The 23,029-nt window shown below is 39.7% G+C and overlaps 1 protein-coding gene across 1 annotated transcript; it reads left to right on the top strand.

Annotated features, from left to right (window-relative positions):
* Positions 1 to 3,467: 3,467 nt before the first annotated feature.
* rmdn2 (regulator of microtubule dynamics 2) lies at positions 3,468 to 22,683 on the top strand. Its single transcript, XM_020602250.1, has 11 exons — positions 3,468 to 4,029; positions 4,913 to 5,367; positions 12,788 to 12,965; positions 13,067 to 13,169; positions 13,793 to 13,853; positions 18,483 to 18,558; positions 19,048 to 19,125; positions 20,687 to 20,785; positions 21,834 to 21,887; positions 21,999 to 22,079; positions 22,186 to 22,683. Exons 2-11 carry the CDS (start codon positions 4,922 to 4,924, stop codon positions 22,237 to 22,239), a joined length of 1,230 nt encoding a protein of 409 aa, XP_020457906.1. The 5' UTR covers positions 3,468 to 4,029; positions 4,913 to 4,921; the 3' UTR covers positions 22,240 to 22,683.
* Positions 22,684 to 23,029: the final 346 nt, after the last annotated feature.

Below are 23,029 nucleotides of genomic sequence, written 5' to 3'. Positions count from 1 at the left end.
AGTTGTATCATTAAAACAACAGCTGTCAGTCCTGCAATAAATCATGATGGTGATAATGTTCACTTTTTTGTTCAGACTTGTAGAGAGATGTCGATTCAACTGTCTTAATTTGGAAGCGGCAGTCTAGTCTATGCTGTTGTTGAAATGTATTGCTTTATACTGACAGGTGTTTCTGTTATTTTGTCCACCACATTCATATCATTAACAGTAATTTAAAATATATGAGCAGATGTTATGTAAGGCCTTACATAAGTGCTGATGTTTTGGAAATACAGTACATAGGCTGCATGTTTTGGGCAGTGCATTTGGTAATATCTACCATAATTATCATATCGTGGTTTACCTGAGGTGAGCCAACATAATGTCGACATAATGTGCAGGCTGTGTTTAAGAGCAGATCATCTTGATCTTTGGCTTATTCTACTCTGGACCACAAAGGCCTGTTGCATCTTGGTCAGTGCAGACTAATGATCAAACTCATTTGATTTATTGCACAATAAATAATATGCTGAGGATGACAGTGCACAATATTGCTGCATGTAATGCATCGTGTTACAAGTCCCACCTGTGCTACACCACTGCACATCATTCTCACAGGAGAATTTCAATACTAATTGTTTAGGCACCACCTGCTGGCCATGGTCTGCTTATGACCAGAAGGTGGCTATTTTGTTAAATACTGACCAGTTACTCATACTACATAAAGGGTTAAAAACTTTAATTAGAGGAGTTAGTATTATATTTAAAAGAGAATTACAAATCCTAACAGTTCATTGTGGGTAAAGTTTATATCTCTCAGAAGAGATAGGTTTTTTTAATGTTCTGCTAAAAAATCACATTGTTACCAACTATTCCATCTTTTTTTTTAATACAATTATATAAAACTTTACATTTTATTGCACAGGAAAATGATCTCAAAAGAAAAACAAATTCCACAAAGTAATGCAAGTAATTTATATCTAATTATAAATGCATAATATCTGATGGCCTGACGGATTGTCACTGCAGAGGAGGACAAAGAGGAAGGAAGAAATCACAGTCAAAAGTCAGAAGAACCTCTTTTATGTAATCTGCCTGCAGTATATTTTACCAGCATTCATCATTTGTCAGGGATTAATTACATTTTCTCTTGCTCACACTTCAGCTGTTGTAGCTTAAAGTTAACATAAAACTTAAGTACCTATTTTATCAAAATACCCATTTATTATATTAATAAAATGCACAGCAGATGCACAAATAGTCACTATTTCTACAATTTATTTGTGTATTACAGTATTCATTTACAGTATTCATGCATGTCTGTGCAAAACTGCACAAACATGCACGTATTATGAAGTTAATCATTTACTTTTAAAATAAAGACAGGGAACTGCTTGTAGGCATGACCTAAAATGTGACATTTTTCTGGAACAACTGTTTCTATCAAGGAATTATCACAGTGTTACCTGTATGTTGATTTTTGTTATTACAGTTTTGCTTTCTTGGTGACACACAAAGTCTTTTTGTATAGGCTTAAGGGTAAGAATAAAGTAGGGCAAAAGAACAGCAGCTGAAAGAGATATCAGCTGAGCAAGTGAGTCGGACTTCTTTGAAAGCACCATAGTTGAGTGATATCGTGTCTTCTGTTACAGTACATAACACTTGCCACATCTTTATGGCTGAATGAATCTTTAAACTGTCTGTAAAAATGTCTTGCAGCAGTTAAAGGAGTTAGGGTCCCTCCCGCTGAGGTAACCATCTCATGCACATGAGCAGAAAACACTCTCTCAGTACTTACAGGGAACAAATGAGCTTCACACTGTAATCAGTCAGTAGAGGCCTGATAGTGATGCTTTATTTCACCTTGATTCTTCTCTTGTGTATTGTTTGACAGCCGTAATGGGCTTATTTCTGTTCATAATGGCAAATCTCAGCCTTCTTATGTGGTATGAGAGCTTGGGATTTTGTGATGGAAAACAACATTATTGACATTATCTGCTTATCTGCCAGCTTTGACGCAATGGGAGCAAGGCCATGACTGGATGAACTTTTCTTATCATCATATCTATGTCTCCAAGGCCAACCCAGAACCACTGGCCATCCATTTTTTTTAAACATCACCATGCCTCTAGGTTTCAGGTGGGCTTATTGTTCCCTGTGCAGGCAGAATGCAGGCTGTGGGCTGAGGAACAATGCTGTGTTCAGAGAGCAGGGAAGAAACTGCACGTAGCGGTCATATTATGCAAGGCAACTCCCTGTTCCATCTTTTCCTAAGTATGTATGACTGTCTAAAGAGATGCAGGCCAAAAAAAACAAAAACAACAACAAATAATTAAATTGGACGTACCTCTAACAAGTTGAGTAAACATGACCATCCCTGAAAGAGGCCTTTTATGTAACAAACTAACTTTTAAGCTTATTGTTTTCATTATTGCAGTTTTGTCTGCCTCTATGTGCAGATGAACAAGCTAAAATGAGAAACCAAACAAAAAATAAAATAAAAAAACATACATTTGACAAAAAATAAATAAATAGAAACATTTGTAAAGTAAATAATGAAAATCACAAATATAGACAAAATACATTGCAGGGTTGAATCCTAAGGAGGGTTAAGAAAATATGAAGCTAAATCACTAGTTAACTATTCTAATTCCCTTCTGCAACAAATCTCATTTGTAACACTTACTGTATTTAAACCCAGGAAGGACAAGTCCATGTTGACTGAGTCCAGGTCCAAGGTTTATGTGTATTTGCGTTTAGTAACTTTTCAACTTCCCAGTGCACATTCTATTCAAGTTCATTGCAGCAAAACACTTCTGAGAGGAGCAAATCATATCGGTGAGTCTTCATTTATGATGAATTTATAGTTTATAATATGCAAGATGATTATATATTAATATTCATTTTAGACACAAGAAGGGGAAGATGTGACATATACAGTACAAATGAGATTGGGAGCATTGTACGTGAAATAAAGCCTGTAAAATAACTTACAGTATAATGAAAAGTAATACATGTCTATGGCTAGTTTTACACAACACATCCTTACACTGTTGTCGCTGTTGTATTGAAATTTGGCCAAGTATTATGACAATAAGGTTGATGAACAAGAACTCTTCTCAAGGAATACATAGATGCAAAAATTAAAAATTAGTAGTGTGCCAGCTGATTTCCTTTACATCTCAGTTTGTAACATGGAAAAATAAAATCATAAGCAACTGAATGTCAGATCACAAGGTTATTATTAGTCAATCAAAGCCAAACATCAATATGTGCAATAATTTCAGCAGGTCAATGTTTATTATTTCAGTTCTGAGTCAGTGGAATCTTGAAATTTGATAGACTGTTATCACAAAAACAGCTTGTTGCTTTGCCAGTGTAATGAGAAAGGATGCATTTTAGTTTGTATGGGATAAGCGGTTTAGATAGTGAACATTTTTTGTAGGGCTTACTCAGGTGAAGCCCGGAACTCTTCAATGCGCCTGAGACGACACGGAATGTTTTGATGGTTACACTAAAGAGTTGTAAAGCCAATAGAAGTCTCTTCTTCCCTTACCTGTGTAGTAAGGTTTCTGTCATTAGTTTTAATTACATTTAAGGAGAACATGTTTATATAACGAGTTGCTTTGATTGTGTATTATGTATAGGGAATTTAATACCCGGATAATCTGGGCGAGTAACTTAGTGTTAGCACAACGTTAAAGGAAATGGCGACATTTAGCTAGTAGCAGCAGGACTTTAATTAACATAGCCTATTTTGTGAGTGAAATACAACGCATGGGATAAGGCTGTGGACCTCGTCGGACTTTACATTTCCCCATGTGCCCCAGCCGTAAAGAGCTAATGTCTGACTGCTAGCGTTAATGGTCACTGTGGGATTATTATGTGTCGAGTCAATTTTCGAAGCTAGTTTGCCAGCCATTATTAACGTAGTCCCGTGTGAACAGAAAGCTCAGTTTTCACATAGGCGCTCGACTATAAAGCTAATATTTTAGATATAGTGTTTGCTTCTGTAAGCGGGACTCGAGGCTAGCACCGGAAACAAAACAGGTAAAAATGTTGAGTTAAAGTGTAGAGCTAATGCACCCAAAACTGTTGGGGAGAATGTTTTCAAAGCTGCCGTCATTTTGTGTACTAGGTCTTCCTGCTTTAATTGTGAATTTAGATCAACGTAGGCTGTTTAGATGACAACAAGCATATTTCGGGGACACACATGGAGCACAATGTCCAAACACATATAAAGCGTTGTTTTCTTTTTAGACACACCACACGTGTGTCCCTGTGCTTCACATTGAGTTAGCAGGCAGTCAATAGTAAAACACTCATACAGTAACTATAGCAGCTACCAAGAAAAGCATATACTGCTATAGTCGGCTATAGAGACATCCAGTACATGTCCTCACACCCCACTAGAACTGTACTTTTAAACCTCCTGAAACACATGCACACTTGGACTGGTCTATATACTGTAGGTATCAACTGACTATAAAATGAAACGAATACACTCTAAAGTATAGATGACCTAGATGAAGGCTACAAGCCAAACACACTGGTCTCACAATAAAGGTGTTTCAAATGTTACAGATATTGTTTGGGGACACTTGGACAAAACAAAATTATCTTGTGCTGTGGGAAATTGTAGTAGTTCTCACATTTTAAAGACTAAATACATTGATAACTAGAAAAAAATCACTGGCACTATAATCAGTGATGGGAATATTGTAATTGTGTCACAAGAAGCAGTAGGTTGGATATTTGACTCTTCAGTCATTTTACCAAGTAGACTACCAAAGGAATTTGTTGACAGGGATGTAGATATTAAATGGCTTGTTTGTTTTTCTCAGTTGTGTAACTTCAGGTCAGATTTCTATAAAACTGCAGCAAAATATTTAAAAAGTTAATAAAATGTTTTATTTTTATGCATTTTCTGCAGGCTTTCAGGATGGCCCAGGCAGACAGCAAGATGATGGTTCTGGGAGCATTGGCTGGGGTGGCTGGCATTGGTTTGGCTGTGGTGTGTTACCAAGGCATTAGGTCAAGACGAAGAGCCTCGTGTCCGGGGTTCTATCTCAACCGTGCTAATGCACAGGGGACCGGTATCATGATGGTGGACGGTCCGGTTCTGCCCACTGGTCAGGCTGAGGTGCTGAAGCGCCTCGAGGCCCTGATCCAGTGTGTGTCTGAGCTGAAGGATGAGATGAAGGCATTGAAGAACGCTCTGCCAACCCTGCAGGACCAAGTCACGGAGGAGCTGAGGGGGCGCAGTGAGGTGCGTCGAGCTAGTCCTCTACACAGGACCACACCAACACGAAGGAAAAGGGCTGCAGGCACCGTCACTGGGTCCAGACCTGGGGGTCGGAGTTCAGAGGAAGCAGAGAGCGAGGGAGGGTGAGTGCTTTAAAAGCTGGGAGATTCAATATTTTAGTTTTATTTCTCTGAAAATGTTTCTACAAATGGGCCTTACTTTAGTCACAAAAGATTCTTTTAAATTGTTTAAAGTCAACATTGTCACAGCAGAGGTTATTACTGGGTGCCTCTGAGCAAGGCACAAAGTTACTACTGCTACCCCTTTTCCCCCCTCACCCTTTGACAAGGGCACATGTAAGCCCCTTTCAGGCATGCACCCCTAGCCAAGAATTTGCTGAGCTAACACTGAATGGCTGGAAATTGGGCTGCCATGGAAATCAAATGACTACTCCCCCTCCGCACAAAGGAATAATGGTGTGTCTGCCTCGTGTGATGTTGGATATCGAGTGAACTTTGTGGCTGTACCTGACTAGGTTCTGCTATGTTTGAACAAAGTCTTACAGAGAATTTTATGCACAGCAGCTCTATGTGTGAACTTTAAAAAAGCAACTGGTACATAGCTACATGTACCCTTCATATTCCCAGGTATCGAGTCTGTGCTGTAGTTTTTAAGCATTTTATTTCAACTGACCAACTGCATTCAAGCTTACAAGAATTCACAGCACAACCGTTAAACTGACCACACACACTGACACACATTTCTTGGTGAGCTTGTAAACAGCACAACTGTACCGCACAGAAGAGTTGGACCTTTGATCATAGTCAGTATTTTGGACCACTGAGACTTATTAACTTGTTAGATCACTTTGTGCTCAAAGAATAGTATCTTAGTAGTAGTGACAGTGAATGACAGAAAGTCTTTCTGGATCCCAAGGGGTTTTAAGATTTTATGATTATGGCCAACGTGCAGCATAATCTAATGCTGTTCTGGTGGCCTGGTACAATACCACTTGGTTGTGTGTAAGTACAGTGGCTGTCAATTGCAGGATTTTGGGCTGGATTTGTTTTTACATGAATAACAATTAGACATGCAAATGCCAAGGATGCAGAACAGAGTGTCCTGTGCTGTTCTCTCTTAGTGAGGACAGAGGACAGAGAAGAAGATTATCACAGAAGTGGATTTTTGATGGTGTTGGTTAAAAGCAAATCTAACAAATTGACAAGGTTTCTGTGACCAATAATATTCACTACTTCACTTATCAATTTTTTGGGGTCATGCTTATCACATATTATTGACATCTAAATGCTGATATTAAATAAATGCAAAATTAAAAAAAGCATAAATAAATAAATAAATAAAATAAAATGATCTCAACAGGTGAGAAAGTGTAATTTGATTTCAGGTTAATATTCACTTTAACAACCTTATCAGTTTATCAGCATGTGGATCAAAAATCTTATGACCCTCCTGCTTTACCAGTTTAACTTGCTTGCTCCTTTTCTGTGCTAAATTACAGTTCTGACAGTATGAACAGTTCCCTCGGGTGCTGCAGGGAACTGCAGACTAATCAAGCAACGCATGCTCAGTCATCAACCTCCACCTTCAGCCAAATGCCTTGAACCCATGTCAGCCTTATATAAGATAAACGACAGATGTGTTCCTTTTGAATGGACTGCCATTATAATCTCATCTCATAAAAACTGTCTTATAAAACCAACAGTTAAATGATGATGATTAAGCCAGGGCTCAGCAGTCTTAGATATGACTGTGTATAGTGTATTCCCAACACGCCATTCAGATGTTTTATTATATCTGGGGAACAAATCAGAAAACATTGATTTGGAGTGTTTCAGCACATAGAGTCATTTGAGTGCTTAGCCTGAGTTGACCTCTGATTCATATACAGTATATGGAAAATATAGCGTGTGAAGTGACAAGAAGACATTATTCTCAGAGTGCAGCTGCTTTCACATCCTCACCACAGTGTCTGGATGTGCAGTGAGCCTTGGATCAGAGGTGTATGGATCTTCCCTATCACTGTTGCTGTCCTCACAATGATTAATCAGTTGCCTTAGAGCAGTTTTATTTTACAATTACACCAACATTAAACAGGCCAAGTGAAAATCGCCTGCACTGTCAGTCTTGCATAGAGATTTTGGGGTGACTGCTGGTTGTTGTTAGTTTGTTTTTTCAAGGAAAGAAGCCAGTGTCGGTTGTTATATAAGGTTTAAGATGCTTGAGATGATTGAGATGCAACCAGGTACATGTGGCTATAAACATAGCAAAAAGGTTCATTACAATGGTTTATTTTTTCCCACTATGGCTTGCTTGGGTTTTGCCGTTTGATCATTAGTGGAGCATCTGGAAAGGAAGAGGGCTTCTTGAGGTTGTGTTATGGAAAAGCAGACAAAAAGTTCTCATGTAATTTTCTAGCAGTAAATGTTATTCGACCTGCGTCATGTCAGGAGCAATATACAGGTATAACCAGCATGAAAAGTACTCCTCTTACCCTAGAAGGATCACAGGTCATGTACATTTGTTGGCATTGGAAGTAAGACAGCTTACATAAACAGGTAATGACACCATATCAAATGAGTCTCCTTTCATTAAGGATAAAGATCTCAGGTCACCCTACTTCTACCTATATTACCACCACCCTCCTCACAGGATAGATGAGCAGATGCAGGTATAAGACTGCCCTCTAGCAGATGTGGTTCACAGGTTTTGAGTGACAGTCATTGGCCGCCTCAAATGCTCTTAATTACAGCCTGGGTTATTATGCTTTAAAAGAAATCACATCATGCACACACCTTCCATAATTAAAGAGCCTTTCCTGCTGCTCTGTTATATGTATGAGCAGAGGGTGTGGGGGTTAGGGGAATAGTGCAGTGAAGAAGTTCCAGCCCCCTGGGGAATGTGTGGCGTCACCCCCACCATAGGAGCTAATGCACCCCTAATCCTCATATCCGCTGAAAGGGCTCTTCATGTCTGTGCAACTGGCTTGGAAGTGTTTGGAGTATATCTCAGCACAGTATCCCAATAAGAGCTGTTATTCTAAGGGTTGGGTAATAGTCACTGCATGTTTGTTGAACTCTAAAGCCTTAAGAACAATTGGCAAGATTAGTGCATTTATTGCTTGGTGCAGAATCTAAGTTTGCAAACACCTCATTCTGTTGCCTCAAAAATAAGTAGAAGCCATCTTCAGTTGTTGCATACTCTCAGTTCTAGTACTGGGCAGCAAATGATTTAGTAAATTAGAGACAATATAATAATACAAAAAAAGTAATGTAAATAATATCATTTGGGGGCTGCAGGTTTCCAACAGGGGCCTTATGGTAAGACAATATTTCCAACCAGAGTCTGTGTAATAAAAAATAATTACTTTTGTAGAAATGTTCAGCAATGACAGAACAATTAGGGTGACATAATGTCCAAATTACCAAGCAGGGTAGTGTCGATCAGGACAGGGAACGTGTAGGTTCAATGTTCCAGTGGTTTACTCCATTCACTCCTCAGGTGTCACAAGGGCTTCCTCAGAGCGGTCTCTCTGCAGGTAAAGAGACCCATCAGTCACCCTGTCTGGGTGCCAGGCTGTCAGATGCCTCATTTAAAAGAGTCTTGTAGGAACTTGTAATTCTTTGGAAAGTTCCCACTGAGTTTATTCACATCGCATCACTGTAGCTTAAGGACATTACTTCTTCTTTTTTCCTTTTCCAAAAAAATAGCATTTATGACACTGGATAGTTGTTGATTTAAGCAGATTTAAGCAGCAGTTTTGTTTAGTAATGGGCAAGCCTGATCAACACACCAAGAAATGTTTAGAAAGAGAAAAATGATCTTATTGTCTGCTTTGTGATTAAAAGCTTTAGTCTAACTTCCCTGTGACATCATGGTACATGCTGCTTTGCAGCTGCCAGTATCAGACATTCACATTTATATCCTCAGATTCATACATCAGTGAAACAAACACATGCATTTATTGAAGTGAGTATGAGTAGAGTGTTTACAGTGCACACAGAGCAGACACACTCAGCTGCCTGTTGTGTGATGGGTCTTAAAACCTCAACTTCAAACAGTATGTCAATTTTTGGTATCGATGAAATGTTGATCATACTTCCTGTGATATTTTCTGTGCCATTAAAGTCCTTTTCAGGCAGCTGTATGAATAATATGAACTACTGACTAGCCCTGCTTTCTTAGCAAATCTATTAACACTATTATAAAAGGACTAAACCTTTCCATGGAGTCACTGTCTCCAACCATGACTCTGTTTCTTTCAGAACGCTTGAGTTTCTTTTTCTGTAAGTGTAGATGCCCTCCCACCTTCTGCATGCTTGTATTTCTTGCCCATTAGTACACAGTGTGCACAAATGCCAGCTTCCAAACTTGTTTCTTCCTTCTGCTATTTTAAGCACAAAATGTCAAAACATCATAGCGGAAGTGCTATTTATGGATACATAAACACACAAGATGAATCACTGCATTCATTATTGAATTGTAAAGTCATCTTGAGTCTGTGAGAAATGAATGACTTTTTTGTTTCATCAGCCATTTATTTTCCACCTGTTTTACTTAACAGAGGGGGACATAAGAAAGCCAATGATGTTGTCAGCTACGTGCCTCAGCAGCTGATCAGTTAATTAATGACTAGCCATGGGGGGACATAGGGAATAAATAATTGGATTCTCTCCAACCAGTCAGCCATTGTTGTACAGCAGGCATTCATTGGTCCTGTCACCACAGCTACACACACTGAATGAGCTGGCCTGCATGTTCCAAGGCCTGGTGATGTTGGGATGGTAACTCGAGTTTGTTTTTAATGGTGTATCCATGGAGACTGCCATTACTGAGCTCTATTGAGATCCCTTCATTGCCCCTTTGGGTCTGTATAGTGAAAGGCTGATCTCACTTAATGAGCACACAGTTAATGCTTTTCAGTCTTGAAAGTTACAAAGTACATAGGTACAAAGAGTGTTCAGAGGCTGGACACCGCACAAGTGGAAGATAAAACCTAATGTTCCAGTGGGCTGTTTTTTTTTAAACAAGTAATAGATGGACTGACCTGGTTTAAAGACTTTTGCTTACTATATACAGTATTTTCATTTAAGTCACAGATTTTAAAAATGCCCTTGTGTGTTAGAATAGCTATATTCATTTTTTCTGATGTGTCCATAGAGTTAAATACTGCATCTAACATCCATCCATCTTCATCCACTTCATCCGAAACCGGGTCGCGGGGGCAGTAGCCCGAGCAGAGCCTCCCAGCCTTCCCTCTCCCCACACACCTCCTCTAGCTCCTCAGGAGGAACCCCAAGGTGTTCCCAGGCCGGCCGGGAGACATAGCCTCTGCAAAATATCCTGGGTCTGCCCAAGGCCTTCTCCTGGAGGGACAGTTTTATTTATTATGAAATAAAGTAGTACTTTTTAAAATTAAACTAATAATCTTTAAAATGCCCACCCCAAAGAAAATACTTTTGATTATTTCAAGCTACTATAACACAAATTGATAAGTTGATTAATTGATAAGTTGATCAGGAAATTAACTGCCATCCATTTTGATAATTGAGTAATTGTTTAAGACATTTTTATTATGCAGAAGTACCAAACAGTTTTTGGGAACTGTTTGTGAACTAGAACTACATTTTTCATCTGTTTATATCATTGTAAACAAATATAAGACTGTGGACTGTTTATTGGAAAGAAGTAGCAATTTAAACTCAAATCCAACTCGGGGAAAGTTTGATATCCATTTGTCATGATTTTCTGACATTTTATTGACTGAACAGTCAAATGACAAATTGAAGAAATAGTTCACAGATGATCTGATAGTGAAAACAAAGCAGTGTTAGGCCCATGACACACCACTCTGACGGTTGGATGTCAGCCAGTGTTGGGCCATTGGTGAGCGTCTGTTGCCTCTGTCTTTGCAGTGTGTCTTGTACTGCTGGTGCTAGCTGAACCCTAGTTGGCAGCTTTTTGGTCGATTTGGCATGTTGATTCGGCGGTGGATCCCAGCTCTTCAGCTTAGTGAATCATTGCAGGAGAAAAGAAAGATTTGGGACAACCTCGAGTCAAGCCCTCAGCAACAGCACTCGATATAGCATTGCTAGACGGTGCCTATTCATTCCTATGAAAGTTGCTCAGTGGCACAAACTCAAAAAAAAATTTATAGTCATGCTGCCAGATTCCAGTTATATAGCTTACCCTGATGTTCCGGATGCTTCTGGGTTTTTGGGCCCATAGAGCATGCACACTTGCACCGAGCCAAGTCTCCCACTGGACAAGCCGAGTGGCTTAAAGTTGGCACCATGCACACATGAATGGGATAAAATAAAAATTTCCTACAGCTAAACTAGAACTTTCAAATGATTCTGGTCCCATTGAATCCAATTCTCATGATAAAAAAGGTCATTTTACAGGATTTACGACTCTTGGAAAAATTTATTCAATGAAAAATGCTTTTTTGGGCCATTGTGCATCACATTATTATAAAAATATTCAATATAGCAGATTTAAGGCAGATATATTTTCATATAAATTAGAATATATTTGATGGTAAAAGACCACATAACATTGCACTTTGTAAAACAGGACAGACTTCATCTCAGCACACACTAGCAGCTCTATGGTGTTGACTTTGCTAGCTGTGGAGCGTAATTTTTGACAGTTCCTTTTCTTGAGTGAAGAAAGTCTCTGTAGCTCAATGCCCTCATATTACTCCTGTATTTACAGCACTCAGGGCTGAGGGTATGTTGTGGGTGGAATCAGGAAATAGCCTCCAGCAGAAGACACCTGTGCCCCAGTCTGACACATCCCCCTAGAACCATGGCTCGCAGCCCAAAATATTCCCTTAACCACCAATGACGCACATGCAGCCTCTGCCAGCACTTAATAGAGGCTTTTTATATTTTCACCCTTGTCTGTCTTTCATTGTAACTATACCTTTAATATAGATCTTTTAGATTTTTTTTTTACTTCTACTTCTGAAGTGTTATCTTAGGGTGCATACTTACAGTAGTTGAAAAGGCACCATAAAACATCTAATGTGAGTGTTGTGTGTCTCACCCTGACAAACTACGTTTGAGTAATAGCCTTCAGGTATCCACGTTAAAACATCACGAGTTATTTAGGTGCCCCACTTATGTAAACAAAACCGATGCTATTGTGTGTGTAAACAGGCACTGAAGATGGATTTTTATAATAGGCACCTGGCAGAAAACAAAAATGCCTGTTAAGACAGGATTTTGATTGGCTGTAAAGATTCCTCAGCTGAGGTGTTTTCAAAGTAGTAAAAGATGGTTTTAGATTTACAGGAACACAAACCTATGTTTTGTGATTTGGGATAACATTTAGACTATTTATTAATGCTTCCCAAGGCCAAGATGTGCATCTTGCTGATGGTGGGACGGTGGCGGTCAGTCTTGGCAATTCGAGTGACCTAGGCTTCCAGTTCAGCTTTCTGATTCGCATCAGTGAAGCTTATATGCACATGCTGACAGCAAATGGAAGCTGCAGCTTTTCTTTTATTAACACCTTCCCTCTTTTTATTTGTGGTTGCAGGTATATGACTGCACTGACAGACTCTGAGGATGAAGAGCTGAGTGATACTGAACAGAGTGACGAGGAGCAGCCTGAGAAGAAGTTAGCTGTCCTTCTTGAGAGGGTCGACCGTTTGCATCAGGGCAATGAATGTGACAAAAGGGAAAGTATCAAAATCCTATTAGAGCACAGAGAGGAGGTGTGTTAAATTGGTTGTTAATCTGAATGCATTCAGTTTATAGATGTTTGTTCAGCTAAGTACACAACAGAGTGTCTTAATGCTTCGGTGTACTTCTCTAGTTTGGACAGAACTCAGCATTTCTTTGGCGGCTAATTCGAGCTTACTGCGATGTTCATGATATCAGCTCCACTCTGGAGGAGAAGAAGATCCAAGCAGAAACCGGTAATTTACTAAACCTTTTTAAGACCGTACTTGCCAAGCATCTCAGTCTGGATGTGAAGTGCTGTAATGCAATAATCACGGCCATTATACTGGTCAAACCGTGAATGTCAGTTTCTCATCTGGAAAACCCAAATCCATGCAATTCTGTATTCCTGCAGTTACCTCAGTCAGTTGGTTTGAATTGCTGGCCCACAGTACACTGTCTGAATTGGCGCTACTGTGTCATACTACCCTGATTGTATTATACTGTATCCACACATAGTGCACCTCAGATGATAATTGAACAACATCTCTAGAAAAGCCTTATTGAACGCTCATCACTGGCTCTCAGTATAAGACGGAATGAGACGCTGAGTGATGGATTTAAAATTGATATCTTTTCCTTGATTACATTTCATATCACTTCTGTTTTTTTTTTTTTTGTTTGTTTTATTCTAGCGTCCTCTGATGTTTCTTGATTTACATATATCCTTTTTTGTTTATTTAGTCAACGCACCTATCGACTACTAATGCACACTATCGTGCATTGTCATGTGAACCGGAAGGTCTGGGGTGAATTGCATGTGTTGAGTTTGTTTCAGTGGAGCATCATTACCTGTTTTCTGTCTTTTCTGTCCTCTTAGGGAAGAAGGTTGGTGAGGAGGCAGTGAGCCTGAACCCTATGTGTGCTGAGAGTCATCAGTGGTAGGTTTGAATAGTTTCCTTCCTTCCACATCATCATTTAAATCAAAGCGTAAAATAGCTGTTTTCAACAGGGTTTCACAGTATACGGTATTATACAATTACTAATATTATCAGCTACAATGACCCTCAAAGGAATGAAAACAGAGGGTGTTCTTTTATTGCAAGTGACTGTGACAGTTGATTGAGCTGGACTGCAGCACTAGAATGAAGATGAATAAACAGAATTATAAACATGATTTTTTTTAAAAGCATATAACTAAAGCATGTTATTTTGCATCTTAACACTAGTAGTAGAGGAAGTATTCACATCCCTTACTTCAGTAAAAATACTGCTGTCACACTGTGAAAGTAGTCCACTCTGTTACAAGTAAAAGTCCTGCATTGAAAATGTTCAGTAAAAGAAACTGTTATTGTGAAAATGTACTTAAAGTATTAAAAGTAGAAGTAATCTACTATATATACTATACTGTTATATCATGCCTCTGACTCATGCATTGATGTAAAAATAGGATGAACTATTTTGTATCAAAGTGCAACTGTTGATTATTTGCATTACGGATAAACCTGCTGATTATTTTTTCCATTATTCAATTAACTGGTTTGTAAAACCTAAGACAGTAGCGAGAAGTTTGTGTGTGTGTTTCTGGGGTCAGATCAGGATCACTGCGAGTCCTTTTATAAGTCAGAGGTTAACAAATGAACAGACAATGTGGAAGATAATTTCGATAGCACATTTTATAACCAATGTTTATCGTTTGGGTTTAAAGTTATAAACGGGACACATACTTTGACCTGAACAGAGAGAGGACGTTCTCGAAGGTGTTTGTTTTTTGAGATATCCAGCTCAGCCAATTTAAATTTCCTTTTGGTGGATGGAGTTTGATTCTTTCAGCCTCCTCCTCTCTGCTCTTTGTCCACTGAATGTTTGCGTGTGGTGCCCGTTTTGGAGTCCTGGGTGGCATAACAATAATTTAAGGAGAATTTCCAGGCCCTAGGTAAAGGAAAGGAAATCAGGAGAACCTCTTGTCCCCTTGTATACCAACCCAGTCACTCTGTGACTCAGGGAAAACCCCATTGCTATTAATTAGCTGTGCAGAGTGGACTTGATGGTATGATTCCTGTTTGTATTTGTGGAGGCCCCAATGATGCGCTCCTTATCTAAAACACAGCTCATGTCAAAACTTGACTGCTGCTCATACATGGAATCCACAGCCAGAAGATTGTACCAGATGCAGCTGTGAGATCAGCTTGCCAGTCTTAGGGATTAAAAACAGGTTTGAAAACGACTGCAAAATCTGCTTCAGACACAGCTTCAATATAATAATGTTATTTGGCTGTACTTAGCTCAACATTAGGTACAGAGCCTATATGAATTCCACACAGTAACCAATGTACTGCATTTGCTTGTTTATATAATACTAATATTTCCCCTGGTGTACAATTAATTGCATCCCCTGAATTAGTATCATGATTAATTCAGAACATGTGGTCACTCTGTATTCACGTGTGAAGTTTTCTCATGGAAAACAAACTGCATGCTCGAGCCAGTAGCCCTGTTTGCTCTGTTCATTAGGGAATAATTAGCTTTAACTCATGAACATACTGCTGCACTCGAGACATCAAGTGAAATAGAAGGCTCTGTTGGTTTTTAAGAGCAACAGCTTTAAAACAAAGCTTAAATCTTAATTCTGTTTTCACTAATGGAATTTGTAAGATTCTTAAAATGGACAATCCAAAGTAGATAAAGCTGCACTTTGAGAAGGGAAGAGGTGGGGACTGGGGATGGTGCCAAGCAGTGGTGCAATAAAGTTTAAAGCAGATGTAACAGTTTACTTAGTGTACTGGTGCCGTGAGAAAACTTGCCAACTGTTTTCCTGTACGCCGCCCTCCTTGTCAAAATTTGACAGATGATGTTTAGATGCACTGCCAGTCAATTCCTGCTCTGCCTCTCAAATGCTTATACAGTAGAGACTTCTTAACCTGACCTGAGTAAATGCATGGCTTTTGGGACCTTTCAATTGCCATCTTCCAAACTCTTCTTAAAGTCTTTACAGAGCATTTGCAACTTATTTTTTATCGGCTTTTTAAAACTAAATAAGCAAAAAATACTTTCACAAATTAAAAGGATAAAGGCAATACCATAGTTTGCATGCAAGATCACCACTATTTAAATTATTAATTAGTAGTACCCGTCCATGGTAGGCTAGTGGTTAAGACGCAGCGCTCTCGCCGTGGCGCCCCGGGTTCGAATCCAGGTTGCGTCAGGAAGGGCCTCCGGCATCAAACACGTGCCAAATGCGAGTCGTCAGTGTGATGATTCACTGTGGCGACCCCCTTTCTTTCTAGTAGTACTGTAAACAAAGTTAACAGAGAAAGGCAGGACAAGAAATGGTGAGAGTTGCTGCCGCTGCTCAATCTTTGCGGTTTAGTACCACAAAGCTGGCAAAACTCCTAGAAAGACAGGCTTAATCCCAACTTGTTCTGATTTGAGGTTGTAATACATGAATGTTTGAAGCAAGTTATACAGTTACATTCCCACTAAAAGGATCTAAATGCATATTCATTCAGAGCCCTTTGATTGACAGCTTAGCAGGTAGCACACTCTCAACAAACCTGCTCTGTTGTATTTGTAGCTTGCAGAGCAAGTCACAGATGTTAGTGAATACACATTGTCTTTGTGAAAGGTACCACTTCACAGACGGATCCGCCAAATACTGTATGTCTGAATCTTGACCAAATATGTCCAAATGCACTGACAGAACCAAAGCCCCATTTCACTGCCTACTTCAAATACAGCAGAGGAGTGGAGAGAACAGCCGTTGCAGCCTTTGCAGCTGTCAGTGTCCAGGTAGTGACATTAGCTTTGGACTTGACCGTCTTGCTTTGCAAGGATGATCAGACTGACTTTCTGAAGTGTTAGCTTACAGCTCATGACCAATCACACATGATAAGGCTCATAATCAGATGTATAGTATAAGTAAAGGCCTTCTTTGTATCACATTACAGAATTACTGTTTATACAAGTCCGTTGACAATTTTGGTTTCTCATTAAATTCTGACTAAATTATTACATTTAAGATTGAGACATCTACAAGCTTGAACAGAAACAGGCTGATATTATTATGCTTTTAGTGACTGTCGGAGGTTTCTTCCTTTAACGGGAGTTTTTCCTCCCCGCTGTCACCAAGTGCTTGCTCAAGGGGGATTTCTTGGGTTTTTCCTCCGTAATAATAATAATAATAATAGTAAAGTAACCTTACTTTGTAAACTGTCCTGAGATGACTTTTGTTGTGATTTGGTGCTATACAAATAAAATTGGATTGAATTCAATACTCTGTGCATATATACCACTCAGGTACTACAGAGGAGCTCAAAATTGGATTGTATTGGAATGTAGTGGCCAAGCACAAACCAACAGTGTCCTGGCTCCTTTTCCTTACAACAGATATTTAATCACCGGGGGTGGACTTACTCAAAGCCTTTACATTCATCGGTCTGTTTTGATTGTAAGCCAGGCAGCACAACTGCAGACAGATAGCACCTCTGCCCCCTGTGATATTGTGGAGCTCTCTACTCATCGAGCACCTGTCAGTGGCAGCATGGCCACACCCTGTGTTACCTAAAAACAAAAATTAAATAAACACACACTTTTTGGTTACAGTTTGGCTAGTTAGGGCATTTAGAAGAGATGTGGTTAGTACTTGTCTTATCACTGTTTCCACACTGCCCACAGTGAGCAGAGGTAATGATGGTTAGTGCAAACATTAGTTGCATGGTGTTTCATGATACTTTTTTGTGTGTATATTTTGTTTCTGTGTCGGCCTGCTGTGTCTGATTACTGTCCAGGGACTGAGATGGAAAAAGTGCGAGCGACTACAGAGAACAGTAGCCCACCCCAAATCATGCCCTGTTTGAAAAATCCATTCACACCCACCAGACGACTTAGTACACACACCCACAGAGGCAGATTCCATCTACCATCGGCACCACTATGTCAGACAACACCGTCAAATGACCTGTGCACCCACTGATCCTCTGTATAAAAAACGAGCTTGTGTCACTCTGTGATATTTAACAGAGTACCAGCAGGGTTTAGTCAGCTCTCTTCCCTGATCTTCAAACCCTCAGTATCATGCTGACTTAGAGATTCCAAAGCTGAAATCCCTCTTTGTTTGCCCTCCACCTACCCACTGGTCCAGGTCAGTGAATTAATTAGTGATTGAGGGAGGAAGATGAAGTAGCTTATCCCTGCTGATGTTGTCTAATAAGGGATTTTTCAGTGCCCTGGCTCATTGTTATTGACCCAAAGGCCGTTGACTGAAAGGTGCTGCATAACTTCTCTCCAGTCCTCCCATCCACAAAAAACTTCATTATCTCATATTTGTGAACAGAGCAGTTTTTCAATTCTTACTTGCATGTCTTGCCTATTCTGTTCACTGCCAATTATGATGAGTGCCTTCTCGCATCAGCAACAGTTTTGGGTGCAGAGGACATACAGTCTGTGCGAATCCATTAAAACCTATTTTTTAATAGATATGTTTATTTTTCTGTGAAGATCTATAAATACTACAAATGATGCAATTATAACCTCTAAATAGCTGATGCCAATATATTATTGTCTCTCCACAGGTACGCCATCATGTGTGGGATTATGACAGAATATGACACCATACAGAACAAGATAAAGTATGGATACATCTTTAAGGTAAGTTGTTGTCATTTAACACAGACAATACTTATCATACTGTGTCCAGAACTGCACATTCTTGTAACTACTTAATGTAATGTCAGCACTATGTGTGTGTGCGTGCATATATATATATATATACATATATAAAGTATACCTGCTTTAAGTATATATACTGTACTTAGGCCAGTAAGCTACCCCTACAGCCACTCAGTTACATAAGATGGAGTGTGGAACAACAGCATGTAGCATTTTATCTTCTGCCAGCAGCTACCTGCAAAATTCTTGACATGTGAAAGAAAAAGATAAAAGGCTGGAGAGGGAATATGGGGAAGGGTGCGTGATAGTAGGGGGGGCGTGGTCACTTGACTAGATTGCGTGTGTGAGAGGTATTTATGAAATACTTGTGAGTTGGTGAAGCAGGACAGATCAGGTCAGAACAGAAGGCAGTAGAAATAGCAGCAGTATCATGCATCACCAGTGAAAATCTTTTCTCTCCCCTCCCAGGATCATCTCGATAAAGCCATCGAGCTGAAGCCGCATGACCCCATGTCCTACTACCTGCTGGGCCGCTGGTGCTACGCAGTATGTGAGCCTGCTGAGACACCACACAACACACGTGTCTCTCCCATCTGTCGTCACATTGACAAATAGTGAATTTATGGAGAGTGGCACGTCTGTGTGCCCTCCCAACTCCCTTTGCTCACCCGCCCACAGTTTCCCCTCATTCATTGCCACTGTTTAGTTTCCCCAAGGCTGGTTCTGTGATATTATCAGATACCACTACAGGAGGTTAACATCAGCCATTGTTAGTTTTAGATCAGATTATACCAGGAAGATATTTTCATCCTGTTTGGCTCATGTTCTTTCATTGCAGGCGGTTGTTTTGATGCAGCTCATGATCGTTTCTATAACCATTGGGTCTTCTCTGTCAGTTATCTAATCACTACTGGTATTTTTGAAAAAGTGTATGATGATGAATTATTGTCATTTAGAGGCTTACAGATGTTCTGCTGTTTTTTTTAGCTGTTTATCACGTAACTGTCAGTTAGTTGTTAAGCTAACTGCCTGAAAAGAAGGAAGCTATACAGACTTCGCTCTGATTAAATTATATACTACTCACGTAAACTGAGAAGGACTGAATTACTTTGCAAATTTAATGAGGCAGTAACACCTGATATTTTCAGGGATTGAGTTTTACGGGCTGCCTTTCGTTTATGTTCAACAATGATCTACTGTTTGCATTCAGCCAGAAGTTCTGCTTGAAAGGTCCTGTGAGGATGCCAGAGCAGTGCCACACCTGCAAATAGACATTGCCCTGATGATGGGTAAAAGGCAGGAACATTACTTGTTCTCCTGGTCATTATCATCTGCAAAAACTGTCAGTAGAGACGTATCAGAGTACACGCTGCCTGTGGTCATGGAAATACTGGAGAAGTCACAATGGCCTGGGATCATTAAGAAAAATTAAATGTAAACAATCCTGCTAAGAACCTTTATGGGTATTCGTTTTTATAAGTGAATACCTACAAAATTCATTAACTCTGTTTCCATTAATTGTTAAAACTCTTCATTTCACGGTTGGTTGCTCAGGGATGTAATTTCTTTAAAGGGACTAAAAATCTCTTATATAAAAATCTAAAGCGGGTTAGCAGTAAGGTCAGAGAAATTCAAATGAACTTGAAAAGTTAAATGAACTGTAGATGTTAACACATTAATTGTAGAATTTTTATTTCTTGTGATTATAACTTGTTGATTTCATTTTGGAAATATGAGGACACAGAGACACTGGAAGTTTTTAGGAATTGTGCCAGCAAAAAAAAAAAAAAAACAGTTGACGGCCATTGCTATTCACAACTGCTCAGCAGTGATTTCTTCAAGAGTAACTTAAAACCCCCTCAGATCTCACTGGCCACCTGCTTTACGTTGCTGCAGTGATGTACAGGTGCATGTTGTATCACGGTAACATCGCTGCTGGGTATGGTTACAGCTGCAACAAGTACATTTCTGACCACAGCCAACCTCACCCAGCATGTGAAATGTTCAGCCAGAGAGAGCAGTGAAACATTTGTTTTTAACCTGGTGTTAACTCTCTCCCAGACTAATTAACAGAATTGTCTTTAAACATGAGGTGTTTGTTTTGCAGGCGGCTCAGTTATCATGGATTGAGAGGAAGGTTGCAGCCACGTTATATGGAGAACCTCCAAGTGCCACAGTTGAAGATGCACTGAAAAACTTTCTTAAGGTACTTTTTTTTTTTTAAACATTTGGGGATGTTCATCTCCTTAAGGGCAGAGTGCTGTATATTCAAATGCATTAGTTCTTACAACATGTTGTCCACATCTGAATGAGCAGGCCTTCACAGAGAGGGTGAGACGCAGTGAGTCATACCAATGGGGATAAGGGTGCACACTTGCCCATAATATATGATATAGTTTAATGTAATGTGTTGATGCTGCTGTGTGAAGAATAAAGCTTGTGAGTTCGAATCCCGTGTGTTTTCACACGTGGCCAGAGATCGCATAAAGTTGCAATGAGTTTTGGTTTGTTGGATACCCTGTTTCAAAAGCTGGTGGCGGAGGGGTTTTCCAACAATGCGGGAAGCAGTTTGCTTGAAGCATGCTTTAGAAATGCTTCAGTCTGTGTGCCCGGTTTCTTAACAAGGTTGACTAGAAAGTAATGACACAAAACAGGGACTCGTTTTCAGTTTCATACTGTTTACTTGATTACATGCTCACCTCTGAGCTGCCCTGATTAATGAAACATGACCTACAGTGTCCTAGCGTTTGCATGCAACTTTCCTCCAGGTCGCTCCTTCATCAAGCCTTCTGTGTTTAAAAAAACGTAACCTGTGTTCCCACAATTCAGATGTTTATATAGTAGAGAAATTAATTTTGCTTCTGGCCAATATTCCTGTGCATGCCCCTTCTTCGCGTCTTATTTAACTCATCCATCAAGTTGATTTAAGTGCTCCCTGTTATGACATGTTGCTCGTGACCTGGACCTGAGCCTCCAGAGAACCTGTCTGTTGAGCTTTAAAGAAATACATCCTGCAAGGTTAAGGAAGATCCCTGGCTTCTAACCTGTGCCTAACCTTGTAACCAGCCATACCTGTGTGAAGATCAGTGTCTTCACTGAAATCTGAATATGATTAGTAGTTGAAATAGACCTACATTTATACCAGCAGCTACCATTACAGCTTTACTTGTGAATTATTTTGGATATATTACACATAACATGCTAGAGTAGTACTTTTGTCTGTATAATGAACCAAATTCTGTGTTTTTATTCAGGTTGAGGAGATCCAGCCTGGATATTCTAAACTCAACTATGTGTTTCTAGGCAAGGTCAGTGCCAGAGACTTTAGGTAACGATTGTCTTGTAAGATGTGGATGGTCCTGTGGGATCCTACTGGGACTAAACAAGGTGTTGACAGGTTTTGTTCTTTTCTTTGGCAGTGCTACAAAGACCTGGGCCAGATGGAAAAAGCTATGGATATGTATGAAGCTGCTTGTTTAGCAGATGCTGTCTCCAAAGAGGTGAGCTTTATCACTGTCCTATTGCAGTACTGTGTTTATATTCATCTCACTGGGTTATTCCTTCAGACATATTTTACCGCATTTTAAATGCTGTGTTTTTCCTCAGGAGGAAGAGGCACAAAAGGAGCTGGACTTACTCTCCCAAGCACTTGGCATGTGACAACACCGAGCAGTAGCACATTCTTTTGGAAATGTTTTTCCATGTGGTAATGGCAGTGTGTGTGTGTGTGGGTGTGAATATAGTGTGTATTCAGAGGCCATTATGTTAGTTCACTCTGTGAGTGGAGGCAGGTGCATTGTGGCATTATGTCATCAGCGGGAGTAATAAGTTGTCCTGTCAGAACCACCCTGTGTACTTTTAAATCAGGCTTGTTTCTAATGTTGTGCTTGCGTAAACATTTAATAGTGGAAAAAGAACTTGACATAGCTGGTTGAACTAAATCAGTGAGATAATTGCCCTGTCATATATAATCAAGCCTATTGCCATCAAGTCGTTGAGTTGGATTTTTTTTAATTATTACAGAAATTTGATTAATCATAAACTAAACAGGATTCAGTGTGATTGATATATATGTATTAGTGCTGTCAAAGTTAATGCGATAATAATGAGTTAACGCTAATTCATTTTGTTGACGCACAATTAACATGCACATTCTATGATTATGATCCTTGGCCCGCCCTGTAGTTTGGGAAATCAAGACGCAATGATTGCCTGCATATAAAAACTGTACAAACCTACCATGACATCACCCATTGGTTATCTGAAGAGTGGTCGTGACGCTCAAGTGTGGTCGTCACCATATTGGTAGCACTTCATTTCACCTGCTGGGTCTAATTCAAAAATAGGCAAAGAGGTAGAGTGGTAGTGGCGCTCACTAGACAGCCACCTATGGTGAGACCCTCCCACCTGTCACTCAAAGCAGCCACATCCTTAATTATGCATAACGTTT

The sequence above is a fragment of the Monopterus albus genome, unplaced genomic scaffold, assembly GCF_001952655.1.
Source record: "Monopterus albus unplaced genomic scaffold, M_albus_1.0 scaffold3.1, whole genome shotgun sequence".
NCBI classification, from domain to species: Eukaryota; Metazoa; Chordata; class Actinopteri; order Synbranchiformes; family Synbranchidae; genus Monopterus; species Monopterus albus.
The sequence above is the reverse complement of the archived record's forward strand: the minus strand, read 5'-3'. Positions and strand labels throughout refer to the sequence as shown.

Bases quoted from the DNA above. Each gene is read 5' to 3' on its own strand.
- rmdn2 (XM_020602250.1), top strand. From the start codon at position 4,922: ATGGCCCAGGCAGACAGCAAGATGATGGTTCTGGGAGCATTGGCTGGG. The intron at 18,559-19,047 runs GTAAGTTGTTGT...CTCCCCTCCCAG, and splicing joins AGTATGGATACATCTTTAAG to GATCATCTCGATAAAGCCAT. The intron at 21,888-21,998 runs GTCAGTGCCAGA...TTTCTTTGGCAG, and splicing joins ACTATGTGTTTCTAGGCAAG to TGCTACAAAGACCTGGGCCA.